The sequence below is a fragment of the Castor canadensis genome, chromosome 8 (genome assembly GCF_047511655.1).
Source record: "Castor canadensis chromosome 8, mCasCan1.hap1v2, whole genome shotgun sequence".
Classification (NCBI taxonomy): domain Eukaryota; kingdom Metazoa; phylum Chordata; class Mammalia; order Rodentia; family Castoridae; genus Castor; species Castor canadensis.
Window position 1 is genome coordinate 28,446,472 of NC_133393.1, and position 17,026 is coordinate 28,463,497.

The window sequence follows — 17,026 nt, forward strand, 5'->3', positions numbered from 1 at the left end:
TTGATATGGGTCTTTGGCCTCAGTCACTGATGACAAACTTCCTGGATTTGGTTCAAAGCCTCCGAGGATCCAGTCTGCTACCTGGTAGCAGAAAGGCCTTAAGTTCTTATGAGGTACCCCCTGGTTAGAGTTCTTTTTTCCAAGGTACTCCCTGTTCTTGACCATAAGTGTAGTCTTCCTCTTCTACAATAAGGAGGCTTTTCTGTTCCCTTCGACATTTTATTAATAAAAATGTTGCCAAGGCTGCAGCCATTATGGGCTGCAGCATTATGGACTGTAAGGGTCTTAATTCACAGGCTGGGATCTATGGCAACCTGTGTTTCAAGGGCTCTCTGCATCAAGAAGATGCATTGAACCAAATACAGGTGAAAAGTTGCTAAAATACTTTAAAAAAGGTTAAATAAGTCATCTTGCACTTCATTAAATGTACTAATTCAAAAGAAAAATGAACAATTCTGGTGAATTTTGCCACATGACAGGAAGGAGGTACAAACCAGGAAGACAGACATAACATTTATAATGTGGAAACATGAAGCCTGGCTCCAAATGGAATAAAATTAAAATACCAAATCAAGCATGCTGATATTTCTCACTACAGATAAATCTGCAGGTAACATTTTTGACTATCATCAGAAAATGAACAAATTATTTTTAGAGGATCACCAACAGCATAAACAAATCTGAGTATCATTATACAGTCCATCAGTTCCACAGAGTTCATCTGCTAATGCTTCTCTGGGAGATATGAGCTGCCAGCACCTGGAAAAGGAGTAAAACAAAAAAGGAAGAGGTTCTTCTCTCCATCCCCTCCTGGAGTCTGTTTTGGTATTGTGATGGGAGGTGGGGAATAGGATAGATCTGTTGGCTAGCAGTTGAAGCCTTGTGGGGAGCTGACAAGTGTACTGAATAAGTTGTGTGTTTGAGTTTGGCACAGCCCCAAACTGCAGAAGGGAGCAAGCATAGTTATGCCCAATAAGTTGCATACTTGAGTTGGTACAGCCTCAGTTACAGAAGTGGGCAAGATGCAGTACAGCTGTTTTTCCTTTAATGTTTACATTCAGAGAGAAGCTGTCACAGGTTCCTCCCATTCCCAAAGATCACAATGTCATGCCCCCTCCCCCAAGAATCACGTCTCCACCTTGTGTTGCTGCTGTATATAACAAACTCACTGGAGGTGGAGGGATTGGTATGTCTCCATCTGAGCACCCAGCCTACCTGACCCCAGCTTCATGCATGTTTGGTCTTCTGTCTGTTGTCTTTTCTGCATCTCCCGTCGCCCCCAGTTAAGGTTTCTAGGACAAGCTCGTGCGAGACGTGAGAGGTGGCGCCCAAACAGGAACCTGACAGCAAGGTGATACCTGGACGGAAAATTAACTATGGGGGGAACTGGAAGCCTGATAGGAGGAGACACATAGGACATAATAAGAGACAAGTAAGGTGTGGGAGGAGAGTGAATTCAATACAGCCAGTTATAAAACATGGGACAGGGTGAGTCTAAGGACCGAGAGCTCTACATACAGGCTTTAAAAGCTATACTAAAGATTAGAGGAAACAGGTCATTTGAACTTATGCAGTTTTTAGATTTTGTACAGGATACCTGCCCATGGTTCTCTGAGGAGGGCACTGTAAATTTAAAAACATGGAACAAGGTTGGAGATGGGCTGAGGGCTTGTTATATGGCTGAAGAGCTGGAATGTATGTCCATTTTTACTTTTGGTTTGTAGTATGTGATTAAAGATCGTTTGGGGCCTACTCCCTCACATAAAGCCTCTTCGGTATTTGAGCTGGGATGTGGGACTCACCCTTTACAATCAGCCAGGCAGTATCCCTTAAAGGAAAAACATGCTATGGGTGGCAGAGTCACTGAGCTGTTAGCCCCAACTTATGGTGTCAAAGGGGAAAACATTGGGCAAATGAATGTCACTCCAAAACGGATATAGATGGGCAGCCCCTTATAGGGCAGAAAAGCTTCCAGCTCCGTCAAACAGTGGGGGCAATCATACAGGCTTCTCACCAATACCCACCACTGAAAACCTTGTCTATGCCACCCCAGGAAGCATGGAATTGGGCCTCAGTCCCACCTCCCGATATGTATTAACACCTGATTTGGGAGGGCAAATTATCCCTATGGGGGTCTATGGCTCTCTGCCCTAGGGCACAGTGGGTTTAATATTAGGGAAAAGTAGCACAACCATAAGGGGATTACAGGTTTATCCAGGTGTGATTGATGAAGACTACATTGGGGAATTTAAGATAATGATCCAGGCACCAGGTGTCTTTGTAGCAGTATCCCCATAGATTAAAAATAGCTCAGCTGGTTATTCTCCTTTCTTTACCTTGAAGAAAGGCAAGGTGTTAACTCACACCCCATGGAGAGATGGAGGATTCGGTTCCTCTAATCATACCTACTGGGTACAAGAAGTAACAAAAGATAGGCTTGAAATGACTTTGTTCTTAAATGAAAAATGGTTCTTGGGACTTTTGGATACTGGTGCTGATGTCTCTGTAGTTGCTGCTAGACACTGGCCAAAAAGTTAGACTTGCCAACTCTCTGCTGCTGATCTGCAAGGGGTAGGGGCCGCTCATGGCCCCCTCCAGAGTGCTCAGTGGATCTGCTGGAGGGATAAAGAGGGACCCTCAGGGCTTTTTGCTCCTTATGTCCTAGACAATCTTCCAGTCAATCTGTGGGGCAGAGATGTTCTGGAGGATATGGGAGCTATACTCTGCAGTCCTAATAGCGTGGCCTCTCACCAAATGTTTCAACAAGGCTGTAATCCCCTTAAGGGATTAAAAAAATATCAACAAGGCAGGTTACATCCTGTACAGCCTTTAGAGAATCTAGAAAGAATGGGACTAGGATGTCAGGTCATGCAGCTTTCTCAGTAGGGGCTCTGGTCCAACAAATTAAACACTTTCCTTTCAAACATAGAGCCCAGATCACTTGGCTTTCAACAGATTCAGTCTGGGTGGATCAGTGGCCCTTGACAGGGGAGAAATTGGCTGCATCCACAGCTCTGGTGGAGGAACAATTAAAGGTAGGGCATATTGAGCTTTTCCATAGCCCTTGGAATACTCTATTTTTTGTGATTAAAAAAAAGTTGGGAAGATGGAGGCTCTTAAAGGATTTAAGAGCTGTCAACAGGGTAATGCAGCTAATGGGAGTGCTCCAGCCTGGCTTTCCCTCACCCACAGCTATTCCATTAAATTATTGTCTTTGCATTCTTGATCTTAAAGATTTTTTTTTTTCCATTCTTCTCCATCCAAAAGACAGAGAAAAATTTGCTTTCACTTTACCATCACCAAATCATCAGGGCCCTGGGCATTGATTTCATTGGACAGTGCTGCCCCAAGTCATAGCTAACAGTCCCACTATGTGTCAGGAATTTGTTGCTGCAGCAACAGAATCTACATGCCATAAGTATCCAGAAACAAATGTCCTTTATTACATGGACGATATTCTGATAAGTCATCCCAGTGAGTCTATACTTTCACTAATCTTGGCAGATCTTACAAAGGACCTTGAGGCCTGGGGATTGTGCATTGCCCCCCAAAAAGTACAAAACAATGCCTCAGTTTCACTATTTAGGGCAAGTTATGGAGACTCGATCCATCCTCAAAAGGTAGAGATTAGGAAGGATAATTTAAGAACTTTAAATGATTTACAAAAACTGCTAAGAGATATTAATTGGCTGAGACCCTCTCTAACACTTACCACTGACACTTTATCTCCTCTTTTTCAACTGCTCAAGGGTGACCCTAATCCTTCCTTGCTTTGAGAATTTATGGAGGACACCCGACAGGCATTGATTAAGGTAGAGAGAGCAATTGCTACAGCCCAGCTTCAGCCCTGGGATCCTCAGCAGCCTGTTCAATTACTGATTTTACTCTCTCCATCAATGCCAAAGCGAGCACTCTGGCAATTGCGGGGAGGGTGTTGGAATGGTTAGACTTGGGTCACTGTCCTGCTAAGGTTCTTACACCATATCATGAGCTGGTAGCTAGGCTGACTGCTAAGGGATGCACTCATTGTTGTGAATTGCTGGGGCATGAGCCCAGTAATATTGTTGTCCCATTTTCAAAAGATCAACAGCATTGGTTATGGCAATTTTCAGACTTATGGCAGTCTGAACTGGCTAATTTTCCAGAACAGATTGGAAAATATCTCCCACATTCAAAACTTTTACAGTTTGCCTCCCTTCATGTGTTTGTTTTTCCAAAATTATTCTATCCTTCCCTCTATCAGAGGCTGTCACAATTTTCACTGATGCTTCACTGATGCTTCTGGGCGTGGTACTGCGGCCTATTACACCAAAGATTGCCATAAGGTTGAACATACTGTTTTTGCCTCAGCTCAAAGGGCAGAGTTGTATCCAACTCCTTGGATTATGGGGCAGGCTTCATCACAAACATTCAAAAAATTAAAAAAGGGGGAGATGTGGGGAGCTGACAGGTGTATTTAATAAGCTGTGGGTTTGAGTTTGGCCCAACCCCAAACTCCAGCATAGTTATGACCAATAAATTGCATGCTTGAATTGGCACAGCCTGAGCTGCAGAAGTGGGCAAGATGCAGTACAGATGTTTTCTCCTTTAATGCTTACATTGAGAGAGAAGTTGTCACAGGTTCCTCCTGTTCCTGAGGATTACAATGCCACTCTATATAATAAACTCACTGGAGGTGGAGGGGGTTGGTGTGTCTCCATCCGAGTGCCCAGCCTACTTGGCCCAGCTTTGTGCATGTTCAGGCTTCTGTCTGTTGTCTTTTCTGCATCTCCTGCCGCCCCCATTAAAGGTTTCTATGACAAGCTTGTGCAGGATGCAAGAAAGCCTCTTTTCATAGCTGCTGCCTTCATCCTCAGAATCTTGATCCTAACCTCAATAGAAGCCCTGACAGAAATTAGGGACAGGAGGTGTGCACATGATCCTGGGCTGCAACAGGAGACCCTTGTGCCAAGGCACAATTGTTCACTGGTGCCACACAATCAGGTTGGAAGATTGACTGACCAACCAGGGGCAAGAGGCCACTTCCATTTTCCTAGGAAAATGCTCTAGGTGGTCGTCTCTTAGGTGTGGCACCATGGGGATGGACAGCAAAGTCCATGTTAGGCATTGGCAGGTTGCAGCACCTGCTATGAATTTTGAAGTATTGGTCAACTGGCATTCTAAAAAGGTCATATGCCTCCCTTTTACCACCCTCCCTCAACTTCAACAGTTAAGAAGCTATGGTATACAAATTCTATCTCTTCTGATGTTATATTCTTTTATTCTGTTGATTTAATTTTTAAATTTGTTAGCATATATTAGTTGTACAGGGGAGATTCATTATGATATATACATATATGCTTACAATATATCTTTGTGTGTGTGGTACTGGGGCTTGAACTCAGGGCCTACACCTTTAGCCACTCCACCAGCCCTTTTTTATGATGGATTTTTTTTTTTTTTTTTTGAGATAGGGTCTTGCGAACTATTTGCTTGGGATGGCTTTGACCTGTGAGCCTCCTGATCTTTGCCTCCTGAGTAGCTAGGATTGCAGGCATGAGCCACATCTGTATATAATATATCTTAATTACATTTACTCCTCCATCATTCTCCCTCATCCTTCCTCCCCCTCTGATGTTGTATTTTGTGGTAACACTATTGGTGACATAATGAAGATTAAAGTTAAGAATTGTCACCCTGAAATAAAATGTGTGTTTAAATCCAGGTTCCAGTTCTTGCTGTGTTATCTTGGGCAAGATCCATACAATATTTATTTAATCACAGCTCAGTTTTCTCACCTATAAAATGAGAAAATAATAGCACTTAATAGAATTATGAGATAGGACATATTAGCACAGTGCCCGTAAAAACTTTGGGCTCAATATTACCTTAAAAAACAAACTAGGGGGCAACCTCTCTTGGGACACCCTCTACTCTTTTCTATTTTAATAAACTCTTCTGATTTATACTTAAAAAAAAAAACACTAGGGCTGGTGGAGTGGCTCAAGCAGTTTGTCTGTCTAGCAAGCATGAGGCCCTGAGTTCAAATCCCAGTGTGGCCAAAAACAAACACACAAACAAAATGTTGAGTTACTTAAGTATTATCTGGTCACTTTTAGTATAAGATCATTGAAAACAAACACTAATGTATTTCTTATAAGTCTCTTAGTGGAAGATTTTGTACATTTCACATTATTCTAATTTGAGGTCCTATTTACATTTTATACTGTAACAACATTAGGTACCATGGATTACTTAAGTCTTGTATAATTGCTTTCAATTCTCACATTAGTGAAAGACAATGTGTCTCATCAAACAGGTAAAAGCATTAGAGCAGAATTTACCTTTATAGCCCCCCAAAACTGGTGTAGCTCTAACTTGTGGCAGATACCACACATCCCTAAACTCAGATACTTTCACTAGTCTTTCCTGAAGAGGAGTGCAGATGACAGCAATGAAACAGTTTCTGAACTATTATTTTCAGTAGTAACTCCCTCACCCTCTTCCACAATCGTAGGTAGCCAGAGAACCCAGTCAGATTCTCTTTCAAGGGAAGCTAAACTCAGTCTTTATCAACCCATTCCAGAAAGATACAGAAATCCATAGCACAGGTATTGCAGTAAAAAACTGGTTATAGTATCATGTCTTTTTTCCAAATTCAACAGTTTCACCTTATTCCAACTTTGGCTTAATTCATTTCTATTCTCCTGTTTTTTTTTTTTTTTATCCTTTTTTTTCTTTTATTCATATGTGCATACAATGTTTGGGTCATTTCTCTCCCCTCTATTCTCCTCATTGTACCTGAATCTGGATTCTGGCCTCTTGTCCTGCATACTCTTCTGATTGTGTTTGCTTCCTGGCATGACCTCTGGATATGGATTTTAGCCTTGTATTAAAATTCCATTGTTCACGTATCTCTTGTTTGACATAACCCTGACTTAACATGACAATCATATTTAGCTTGTGGTCTTCACTTTTTAAGGTAATGTTATGAAAGCACTGTTCATCACTGGAGTGTGCAAAATACTTCACTTCTTGGGCTGGAATGTAACTCAGTTATAGAATACTTGCCTAGCATGTGTGAGGTTGTGGGTTCAATCCCCAGCGCTGCCCCTATTTTCTTTTTTTTACTCATGGACTTAGCCTACCTCCTCATGTGGAGAAATAATTAACTAGGAGAATTAACTGGGGCTGATGATTAGTTTCTTTACCTGGATCGTCTTCCTACACTATATAGTTACTTCCCAAGGCAGTCTGTTTGTCTACATCCTACTGCCATGACTAACCTATTTAATAGCCGCTCCCCAAATTCTGCTCTTCTGGTTTGAGTTTTAGCAGTCAATAACAGAAAAAGCACATTCCCAGTCTCACAGAAAGCACACACAGAGATAATGATCATATATAGAACAGCAAGCCTGAGAATGAGACAGAGAGGGAAAAAAACCCCACTGTTCTTTCAGTCATCTGTCTCAATGTTTTTTTTTTAGTGTTTTTCACATTTTGCTATTTTATCAGCATTTCCATGTAAATTTGTTTCTTACATTAATACTTTTACCTTATATGAAATCTCTGGTGTTGACTAAGATGTGAACTCTGACTGAAGACTCTCCTACATTCACATCGTTTACAAGGATTCTCTCCAGTATCGATTCTCAGGTGTCTGAATAAGGTGTGAAGGTTTTTCCACATTCATATTCATACGGTTTCTCTATGGTGTGAATTCTTTGATGCAGGGTAAGATATGAGTTCAGGCTGAATATCCTCCCACATTCTTTGCAACCAAAGGGTCTTTCCCCAGTATGAATTCTCTGATGTCTAATAAGACCGGAGCTCCCCTTTAAGGCTTTTCCATTCTCATAGGGTCTTTCTCCAGTGTGGATTCTTTGATGCCTAATAAGCTTTGAACTGTGCCTGAAAGCTTTCCTACATTAATTATACTGATGGATCTTTCTCTCCACTATAAATTGCTTTAGGTTTAATAGTTTGGGCTCTTGAAAGGTTTTTTTCTCCAGCATAAATTCCTCAATGCTTAAAATCTGAATTCCAATTGAAGTTCTGGTCATGGGCACCATGTTTATAAGGCTTGTGGTATGTGAATTCATTTGAGTTCAGATTCAAGTTTCTCTCACATCCACCATGCCTTATTATTTCACCTGTGGGATTTCTGTGGATGAGGATTTTACCCAAACCTCCATACAGGCAGGTTGATGGTCTCTGGAACTCCTCTGGTTCTTTTTCCCATTGTCTCTTTACCCTTTCTTCATACTTACATATGTCCTGAGGCTCATCAGATTTTTCTGACATGTATCCTGAGATGCTTCCTGATATAATTCTAGGTGATTCCATTTTTTTCATAAATGTCTAGCTTTGGCATGGGTCCACCATTTTTACTCTCATTGTCTAAAACAAAGAAAAAAGAAAGAGGTGCATATTATCTGCTTGCAGCACTGGAAGAAAATTTTGGGATATCTTAAGACACACATTGATATTTCCTTTGGCCACTTTAAATATGTGCCCTTTCACATGAGAGGAATGATGGACAAGGATGCAAAAGAAAGAAACATATATAAAGGAAAGGAATGCATGCAGTGGTTGGTAAGGGGTGTGGGGAAGGAAAGAACGAAAAAAGACATCTGACCAAGAATAGAAACAACTAGAAGAATTATCAGCAAGAATGGGTGGGGGCAGGAGACAGAGTAAGGACAAAGAAGTATGCAATGTGACCAAGGGGAATCTTGGAAACTTTGGGTCTCTGATACATTTCTAGTGTTAAGCTTAAAGACAGAAAAAAGGGAGGCACTACTTAAAAAGAAATCAGATCAGGACACAGGAGAGAAAAGTAAAAAAACTATAAACAACTCTGAGTTATGAATATGTGGAGGGAAAAACATTCATCCATCATCTACTTCTTCTTATTCCATGGCTAATTATTTTTCCAAGTTGTCTTCATTTTCTGCTAAATGTCCCCCATGTACATCTTTTCCTTTACAGATGTGCTACCATCCCCACAGTGTGAGACCTCACTACTCCTCGTGTACATAACTCCTTGCAGCCTCGTTGCTATTTTGACTGCATGCTTTCCTTCTTCCTAGTCATCCTAAATATCCTTACTAGATTAATTGTCATTCAACACTGTCATCTTAATATGGCTTCCAAAACTCATTTATGATCTGGTCCTCACAGACCCGATCCTTATGATCAAGTCTACTAGGTCTAGCTCATGACTTTATACTGTGCTGGAATAAAACAGTACCTCTTTACATAGGATTTCCTTTGTCTAGAATATGCTAGAACAGGAAAGGGGTCAGAGAGTGCTACTCTTGGAGTGAAGGAAATTTGCAATTTTATATGGGGTGTAAGGACATGTTTCCAGAACAAATCTGAAATCACAATCTGTGGTAATTTATTAAAAATTAAAATTAACTTATTCTTGGGCCCATTCACACCTAAAGGAACACTGCATCTATGAAATTTTTCATCAAATGGATTTTAGAAAAAAAGATAATTGTTCTATGAAGATAATCTCTAGAAGTGTAGCTAACTATAAAAACATAAAAGCCAGGTGCTGGTGGCTCATGCCTGTAATCCTAGCAGAGACAAAGAACAGGAGGATCCCAGTTGGAGGCAGCCCAGGCAAATAGTTTGTGAGACCCTATCTCTAAAATACATAACACAAAAAAGGGCTGGTGGAGTGGCTCAAGTGGTAGAGTGCCTGTCTAGCAGGCATCAAGCTCTGAGTTCAAACCCCAGTACAGCCAAAACAAAACAAGAAAAACCATAAAAAACTTTACAAGACTGAAAGTACAATATAAAGGGCGATAACATGGATCATATGTACCTGTGAATTGTATTCTATTTCTGATATATCAACATGCGCTCTCTCAAAATGCCTCTTTGTCACTATATGTTGTTCTCCATTAATATGTTTTTGTTTCTGTTCATTAATATGTTGTGTTTCTTCCTCTTTTGTCTATTACTTTTTCTCAACTTATTCATTTTTCTTTAATTTGGTCACAGCATAAAAGTATCCCTCTTTTTAGAAATATTCTGGATAAGGGTATAATCTCCTTCCCATTGGCTAAAGATCCTAGGAGAACAAGTTCCCTACTTTTCATTAGGTGATAAAGAAAAAGACCACCTACAGTTTCTAAGACTAATCTGAGAAGGGAGCGTCATCTCCTGCCTCTTCACTGACATGCACCACAGGTAGTACAATGCCCCTTACTAGAGTCCAGCAGGAGCTATGGTTTTGAAGACCTATAGTGAGCCCTGGTCTCCACTGGTTGGAACTGAACATTAAGTGCTGGTCCAGGAGATGACACCTTTTTTCTGAAAACTTCTTGTCCATATCCATGGGATGGAACCTGAGAAAGATAAGTCACATTTGGATGTATGAGAGAATCCCTTTTGGAATCAAACATCTAATAACAAAATCTCCTGCAGAAATAAAAAACTGGGAAAAAAATTCCAAATCAGTTGTACAATAGTGTGGTATCAAGCAGACAGAAAGTGAAACATAAATGCAAACTGAACTAAGAGCTCCTTCAAGTCTCATTAGATACTCAATTGAAGGCTCTTCCTCTACTTGTAGGACTCCATCCATTCTAGAGGTCTTGGATCTCCCATCCCCTATGCACCTGGAGAACTGCTTTGTCAATGCCTCTCTCTAAATCTTCCAGTATGGTCCCGCCTCCTCTCCACTGTCGGGGTAATGTTCATATACCCAGGCCTGCAGAGGCTCTGGCAGGATGGTCAGGAACTGCTCCAGCACCAGCAGCTCCAGGATTTGCTTCCTGCTGTGGGTCTTGGGCTTCAGCCACTGACAGCACAGCTCCTGGAGCTGCCTCAGTGCCTCACAGGGTCCAGGAGAATCCTGGTAGCAGAACTGCCTAAAAATGTTGCTGGCAGAGCTTCTGCCTGAAGAGACTGTTTCCTCTGTGAGCAAGTCCTCTTCCTTTTCTCCTTCACTATCAAAAGTCCTTCAACCTCTGAAAAGTTCTCAGCTGCAGATTTGTTTCTGTAGCCATTTTGGAGTATATTGTCAGAAAATCCACCTCTGCTTTGGGAAGGGTCTTCTTTAGTTTCAAGAGGTATCCTGAGGGATCAAGAGTTACCATTACTAAGAAAATGAAAACCTGCATCACAGAAATCATTTTCCATTACACAAAAATTTACTGGGTATTTATTGTATGTAAAAGTACTGGTGTAGCTGTTTTAAGAAATACAACTGTACATGATTTTTTACTTCAAAACAATGTAAAACTTAAACTTCAAAATAAGATAATTTAAAAATGGTTAAAAGACTTAGCCAGAGGGAAGCCATTAATCAAGTGCCATGTTAGCTTCAAAGCTGAAGGAGGTTCATGAGGGGGTCTGGTTCCTAAAAAATTGGGAGAACAGAAGGAACCAAACTAGGATACGGTCAAATGATTGTGTGGATTGTGTTGATTGTGTTCACTCATGCTTATAGATAGCAGCCACTGTCTCACTTCTGTAACTTAGCTAACAGCTGTTGTCTTACTTCTGTACTTAGGCTAGCTTGCTTTGCAAAGATTGCCAGATGGGATGTAGTTTTTGCCTTTATAAAACCTGCAAAAGGTTAGAAAGGGGCTACTCTGAGTACCAGCGACCTGTTGGTCAGAAAAGTCACCAGCTGGCTAATAAAGACTCTCCCTTAAAGTCTTTCTTGGGTGGTCATATCTCATTCTGACTCATAACAGAAACATCAAAAATGAAATGATAGAAGTGCTTTCCTAAATAGAGGATGAGAAAAATACAAGAACAGGTAAAGATTTGACTAGGATATGGGACAGAAAGATACAGCCAATCACAAGTAGGGAAAAAGAACAATTAGTTAAGGGTAGAAACAGAAGTGGGGAAGCAAAAAGTTCAACAGGTTTATGTAGGGAAAGTGCGAAGACAAAGGTTATATAAAGGTTAGAGTTTACATTTAGGCAAGGGGAGCCAATGAAAGCTTCTGAGCAGGATGACCTGCTAAAAACTCTTTGTAGAGATTACTATGCTGTTCATTTATAGGATAGACTGTAATATAAGAAGATAGAGGACACTGTACTCATTATGAGCAAAACACAAACTTGGATTGTTATAATTATCTATTCAGAATTTGGAATGAGGATTGCTTATAAATCTCTTATAGAGAGTCAGATATTAACTTCAGCCAGTATAACTGGCTCCTTCTCCAAAAGTCTCCGTAGGTTGCCTCTTGTCCAAACAATTCCTTCTCTGTCTTCCTAGTTTTATGACCCAATTCATATTTTAAGTTTTTGAGTCCCCACTTTTCACCAATAAGAAGAAATATAAGTATGCATCATGATCTTCTTCTTAGTCTTCTGTGAATCTTTTATTGAATCTATCTGTTCTGTAAGTCTTATTGGTTCATGGGAATGGTCAGGCTGGTTTTTAAACTGAAAAACTGAGTGACAGAATTTACAAAAGCAAAATTAAATATCAGCCATTCAGGCTACTACTAAATATTTTACTAAGTTAACTACTGACTGATGCACTGTCATATACTTTATTAAGAATCTTACTACAAGCAAAGTACTGTGCTAGAAGATTTATGACAATAGCTTACAAGAAAGCCTGCATACAGGATTGGTATCTAAGCATCATAGGGGAACTTTGATCGAAACAGATTCCTGAACCCTGTCCCTGGAGATGCTAACATGGTTAATTAAGAGATATGTCTGGAATATCTGCATTCTGATGTACAGGTGTAAGAGTTTACAAAGTGTTTGAGTTTGCAAACTAGTTGGGACATATGGACATAAAACTTATGGATGAAAATTAAATAAAAACATGCTTCACATGACATATATTATACATGCTTATTAAATGAGTACTGAAGTACTAAATGAGTTGCATGGGTGAGACCCTGAAGATCCTAATGGTTCTCAGGTAAGTGGTAGCAAATATTTCCTAGAAATAGTGGGGCTTAATTTGTACAATAAAGATAAGACAGATTCAGAAGTTGAGGAAGTGGGAATGGGCAGCAGATTGATGGTGAGACCAGCTTGCAGGGTGTGAAGTGACTAAGAATTCTGTGTGTTTTTTTTTTTTTTTTTTTGGTGGGACTGACGTTTGAACTCAGGACTTTGCATTTTCAAAGCAAGCATTCTACCACTTGACCCATACCTCCAGTCCAAATTCTACTATTTTAAGGAATTCCTAAACTCTACTGAGTCTGAGTTCCTATAATTCCTAACAACTGTATATAAGATATACTACCCTGTATTAATTTTAGTTGTAGCTGTTTTTCTTCATCAATTGGTATTCTATATTAAGTGCCATATGTTATTAATATTTGTTAAAGATTCATAGTTGTTAATTTACTGAATGAAAGGGGAAACTGGGGTGACTTCTGTTTTGGATATTTTATATTCAAGATCACAGCTTATCCAGTTGGAAAAATAATTCCAACAGATACTATGAGGTATTAATAATGGAAAGGAGGTAGAAATGGGAATACAGATTTGGAAAAAAAAAACCATGGAAACCGGCAGCTGATTAAAAGGCTTAGATTAAACTTTGGAAAACAGTCTGAGTGAGTAAAAGTGGGAACAAAATTCAGCGATGCTAAAGCGGGAGAAAGGCAGGTACGTGCTATGGTAAATCAATCACTGAGTCTTAACCCCTCATAGTTTGCCAGGCCATTACTTTGATGTTGTGGTTTAATTTCATTTCTTATGTTTCCTAGATTAACACTAATCAAACACTTAACCAAACAGTGTCCTAATGCTTCCTGAGTATTACCTTATTTAGTATAGGGAGATAGGCAGTAAAGTAGGACTATCTAGCCCAAAATTCGCTTAAACATCAATTGTCAGGCTAAGTAGCTCATTCTACAACATGTTATCTCAGACAGCTGACAGTCCCATCTTCCTCATTTGTCCACTTAACACTCAGTTTTAAATGAGTCCACAACTCCAGATAGAATTATCTGCAAGGATTTCATACATCCCTCACCCCGTAACCTTATGTAATAACTCCAAGCTTAAACACATGTATTGAACATCTAGTGCCTTACGTTAGAAATGAAAGAGGCATGGAAGAGGCAGAGAGATGGTTCAAACACCACAAGGCTGGTGTTTCAGGCAGGAGCCCTGTGGAAGGGGACCCCAGCAAGAGAGCTAGAGCCCATTGCCATACACGGACTTGAGCTAGATACAGGGGGCTGATAGAAAAGTACCAGGAAGGTCAGGAAGGAATACCGTTGCTGGACAACCAAGAAAGATAACTTGTGGTTAGGTCACTGCTCAACTGTCCTTGGCACCCATCCGAAGATAAAGGTTAACAACTGTCCCTTTGTTAGTTTTTGAAGTTGGGTGGGGAGTTTCTAGTAAGCCATCTGCAAGTGGGGAGGGTATCTAGTCCTATCTTGGCTGTGCTCACTGTTAACCCCAATATCTTACAATTGTTGTTGGAATTACAAGAATGTTAAGCAGATGTGTAAACAAACGCTAAGCAAACAGCAAGGAAGGAGTAATCATGAGAATGGTAGGTGTTCCTAAAGATCAGAACTCCTGATGTTAAGTAGGTCCCTAGTGTGAATGTTGTGGGAAGAGCTGGGGGTAGGGAGTTTTGTTGGTGGAAGGAGAGGAGTTCAGGGAAATCTGGTGGTGGCTGTAGAGCGGGAGGCTGCAAGGAAGTGGGGTTGGGCAAGGCCCCCGCGTCTTAACACTGAAACACTTTTCACAGTCTGAAAACTGCCGGCTTTTCTGTCTCCTTCTAGAACCACAGTAGGGGCTCAGTGCTGGTTTCACTCCAGCCCCAGCACACATAACATACTAAATATTTACTGTGTGAATAAATTTCTGGGCGACACTGGAGTTTTCAACTACTTTGCGAAAGGCAGTTGCTCCTTTCAAAAAAGCGGGCGTTCTGGGCGCAGATTGGAGACACATGCCACCTCTTCCCATCTCAAAAGGCTGGATCGGGCCACTCTTGTTTTCAGTGACACCACAATGCCAGCAGAACGTCCCCCTAAACCACGCCCTTTCTGGCGATGACGTCACACGCAGCCGTGGGAACTATGGAGTCCATCAAACCCTCCAGCAATACGAGGGAGCAGCGAAAGCCTTCTCAACTCTAAAGATGGGCTGCACCTTGCTCCGGGATTCTTTTGAGGTACAGCGTCCAGTTGCCACGAGGACGCTGCATCTGAAGGGAACATGAAAAGGTCTGGATATTTAGAGCTGGGTTGTCAAACTCACCTCTCCTACCGGCTGGTTCCGATCCCACACTTCCGGTGGAAGGACCGAACTGCGCAACCTCTCACGGATTCGGTGCACAGGACTGGAGCGACAGCGCAAAACACAAGCGGGTTTTGGACTACGATTCCCAGAAACCTTCGCGGTTCCTTTGGGCATTCCGAAGAGGTTCTTCAGGCATAGTTGTCTAAATCCAGAAGATCTCAGGGATTGAAGGAAGAGGTAACTTTCTTCCACCCTCTGTGGTAGTAATAAGCCTGGCACTTTTGTGTTCATGCAGCTTCAGCCTTGATTTTAATCCGAGCAATGAGACTGAAGCAGCAGGGACAATGTACAACTGCTCTGTAAAACTTTCTTGCATTCCCAGGCAGCATTTTTTACAGTCTTACACCTTTCTGGCCCAGCAGAACACGCACAAAATGGAATGAATCACAATTCCTGGATCATGGTGTTAATCATAACACTTAGTCTGTGCTTCCCTAGAGCAGGAACATTTTAAAATTATCCAATCTATAAGGAATAGATTTACAGCAATTTATATTTATATTTATTTTTTAAATTATTTGGGGGGCCTGTTTTGGTATTTAAACTCAGGGCTTCGTGCTTGCTAGGCAGGTGCTCTACCTCTTGAACCACACCCCGGCCCTAACAATGTGCATTTACTACTACTCTTTGTTTAGTCATTCTCTGTACCTCCTCTTTTCCCAGGTAACCACTATCACAAAATTTGTGTTTGTTTCCTAGATTTTTGAAAAGATAGTTCTGTTGGATACATATGCATGCCCAAATAATATATGATTTAATTTTAGTTGCTTCTAATCTAAAAGGTAACATGCCATATATATGCTGTTTGCTTCTTTTCATTCAACATTATAAAATATTTATCCACATTGTTGAATTAAAATTAATTTTCATTATTGTATAATATTTCAGTTGTAAACATAGCATTGCATTCACTTGTTTTTCTAAAGGTGGGCTGATAAGACTATAATGTCTTATGCATTACTGCAACAGGCTTTTCAGTGATGCCTCTGCTTTTACTTGAATCTCCCACAGTTTTTTAAGAATAGAACCACCAGTGATACTGTTGAAGCACAAGTTCTATCACAGTCCTTTAAACCCTTTCAGTTTCATTCAATCCCCCAAATCCTTAATGTGGTCTATAAAACCCTATATGACCTGTACTCTATACAGTCTGTTTAATACTGTCTTCCCTTGCTCATTCTGCTTCACCCCCAGTGAATTGCCGTGTTGATCTGGACTATATATTCTTGGTTAGTACCATGGTTCTGGTTGTTTGCTCTGCTTCAAACATAGATAATCCCCTCACTTCCTTTAAGTCTTTGCCCAAGTCATATTTCCTCAGTAAGATTGATCTCATACTCTTCATTCTTTTTCCTTGCTCTACTTTTTCTGTCACACTTTTTTTTTCAGTTTTGGGGTTCCAGCCCAGGACCTTGGGTATGCTAGGCAAGTGCTTTATTACTGAGCTACATCCACAGCCCAAGACCATAGATCTTTAAAGTCATACTTCTTGTCGGTTTTGTTCACTACTGAATCCAAACATTTAATAGTGTCTATCATGAAATATACTCACAATAAGTAATTTGTTCAATGAATGATCATTTCAAACAATGTATCTATAAATCTTCTTGTATGTGTGAAAGAATGTCTTCCAGGAGTAGAATTACTGAGTGAAGAATATATATGTCAAATTTTGTAAAATAAGTCAAATCATTTTCCAATGTATTTGTTTAAATTATATTCCAACCATCCATGTTTATTCAGACATACTTTTCATCAATTGGTTTAAGAGA

At 40.5% G+C, this 17,026-nt stretch overlaps 1 protein-coding gene across 1 annotated transcript; it reads right to left on the reverse strand.

Annotated features, from left to right (window-relative positions):
• Positions 1–624: 624 nt before the first annotated feature.
• On the reverse strand, positions 625–12,588 carry Znf165 (zinc finger protein 165). The gene is given in 10 exon segments (XM_074084826.1): positions 625–759; positions 1,216–1,394; positions 7,535–7,649; positions 7,652–7,928; positions 7,930–8,328; positions 8,330–8,379; positions 10,205–10,343; positions 10,617–10,666; positions 10,669–10,958; positions 12,575–12,588. Coding segments are annotated over 10 exon segments (1,548 nt in total). The 3' UTR covers positions 625–724.
• Positions 12,589–17,026: the final 4,438 nt, after the last annotated feature.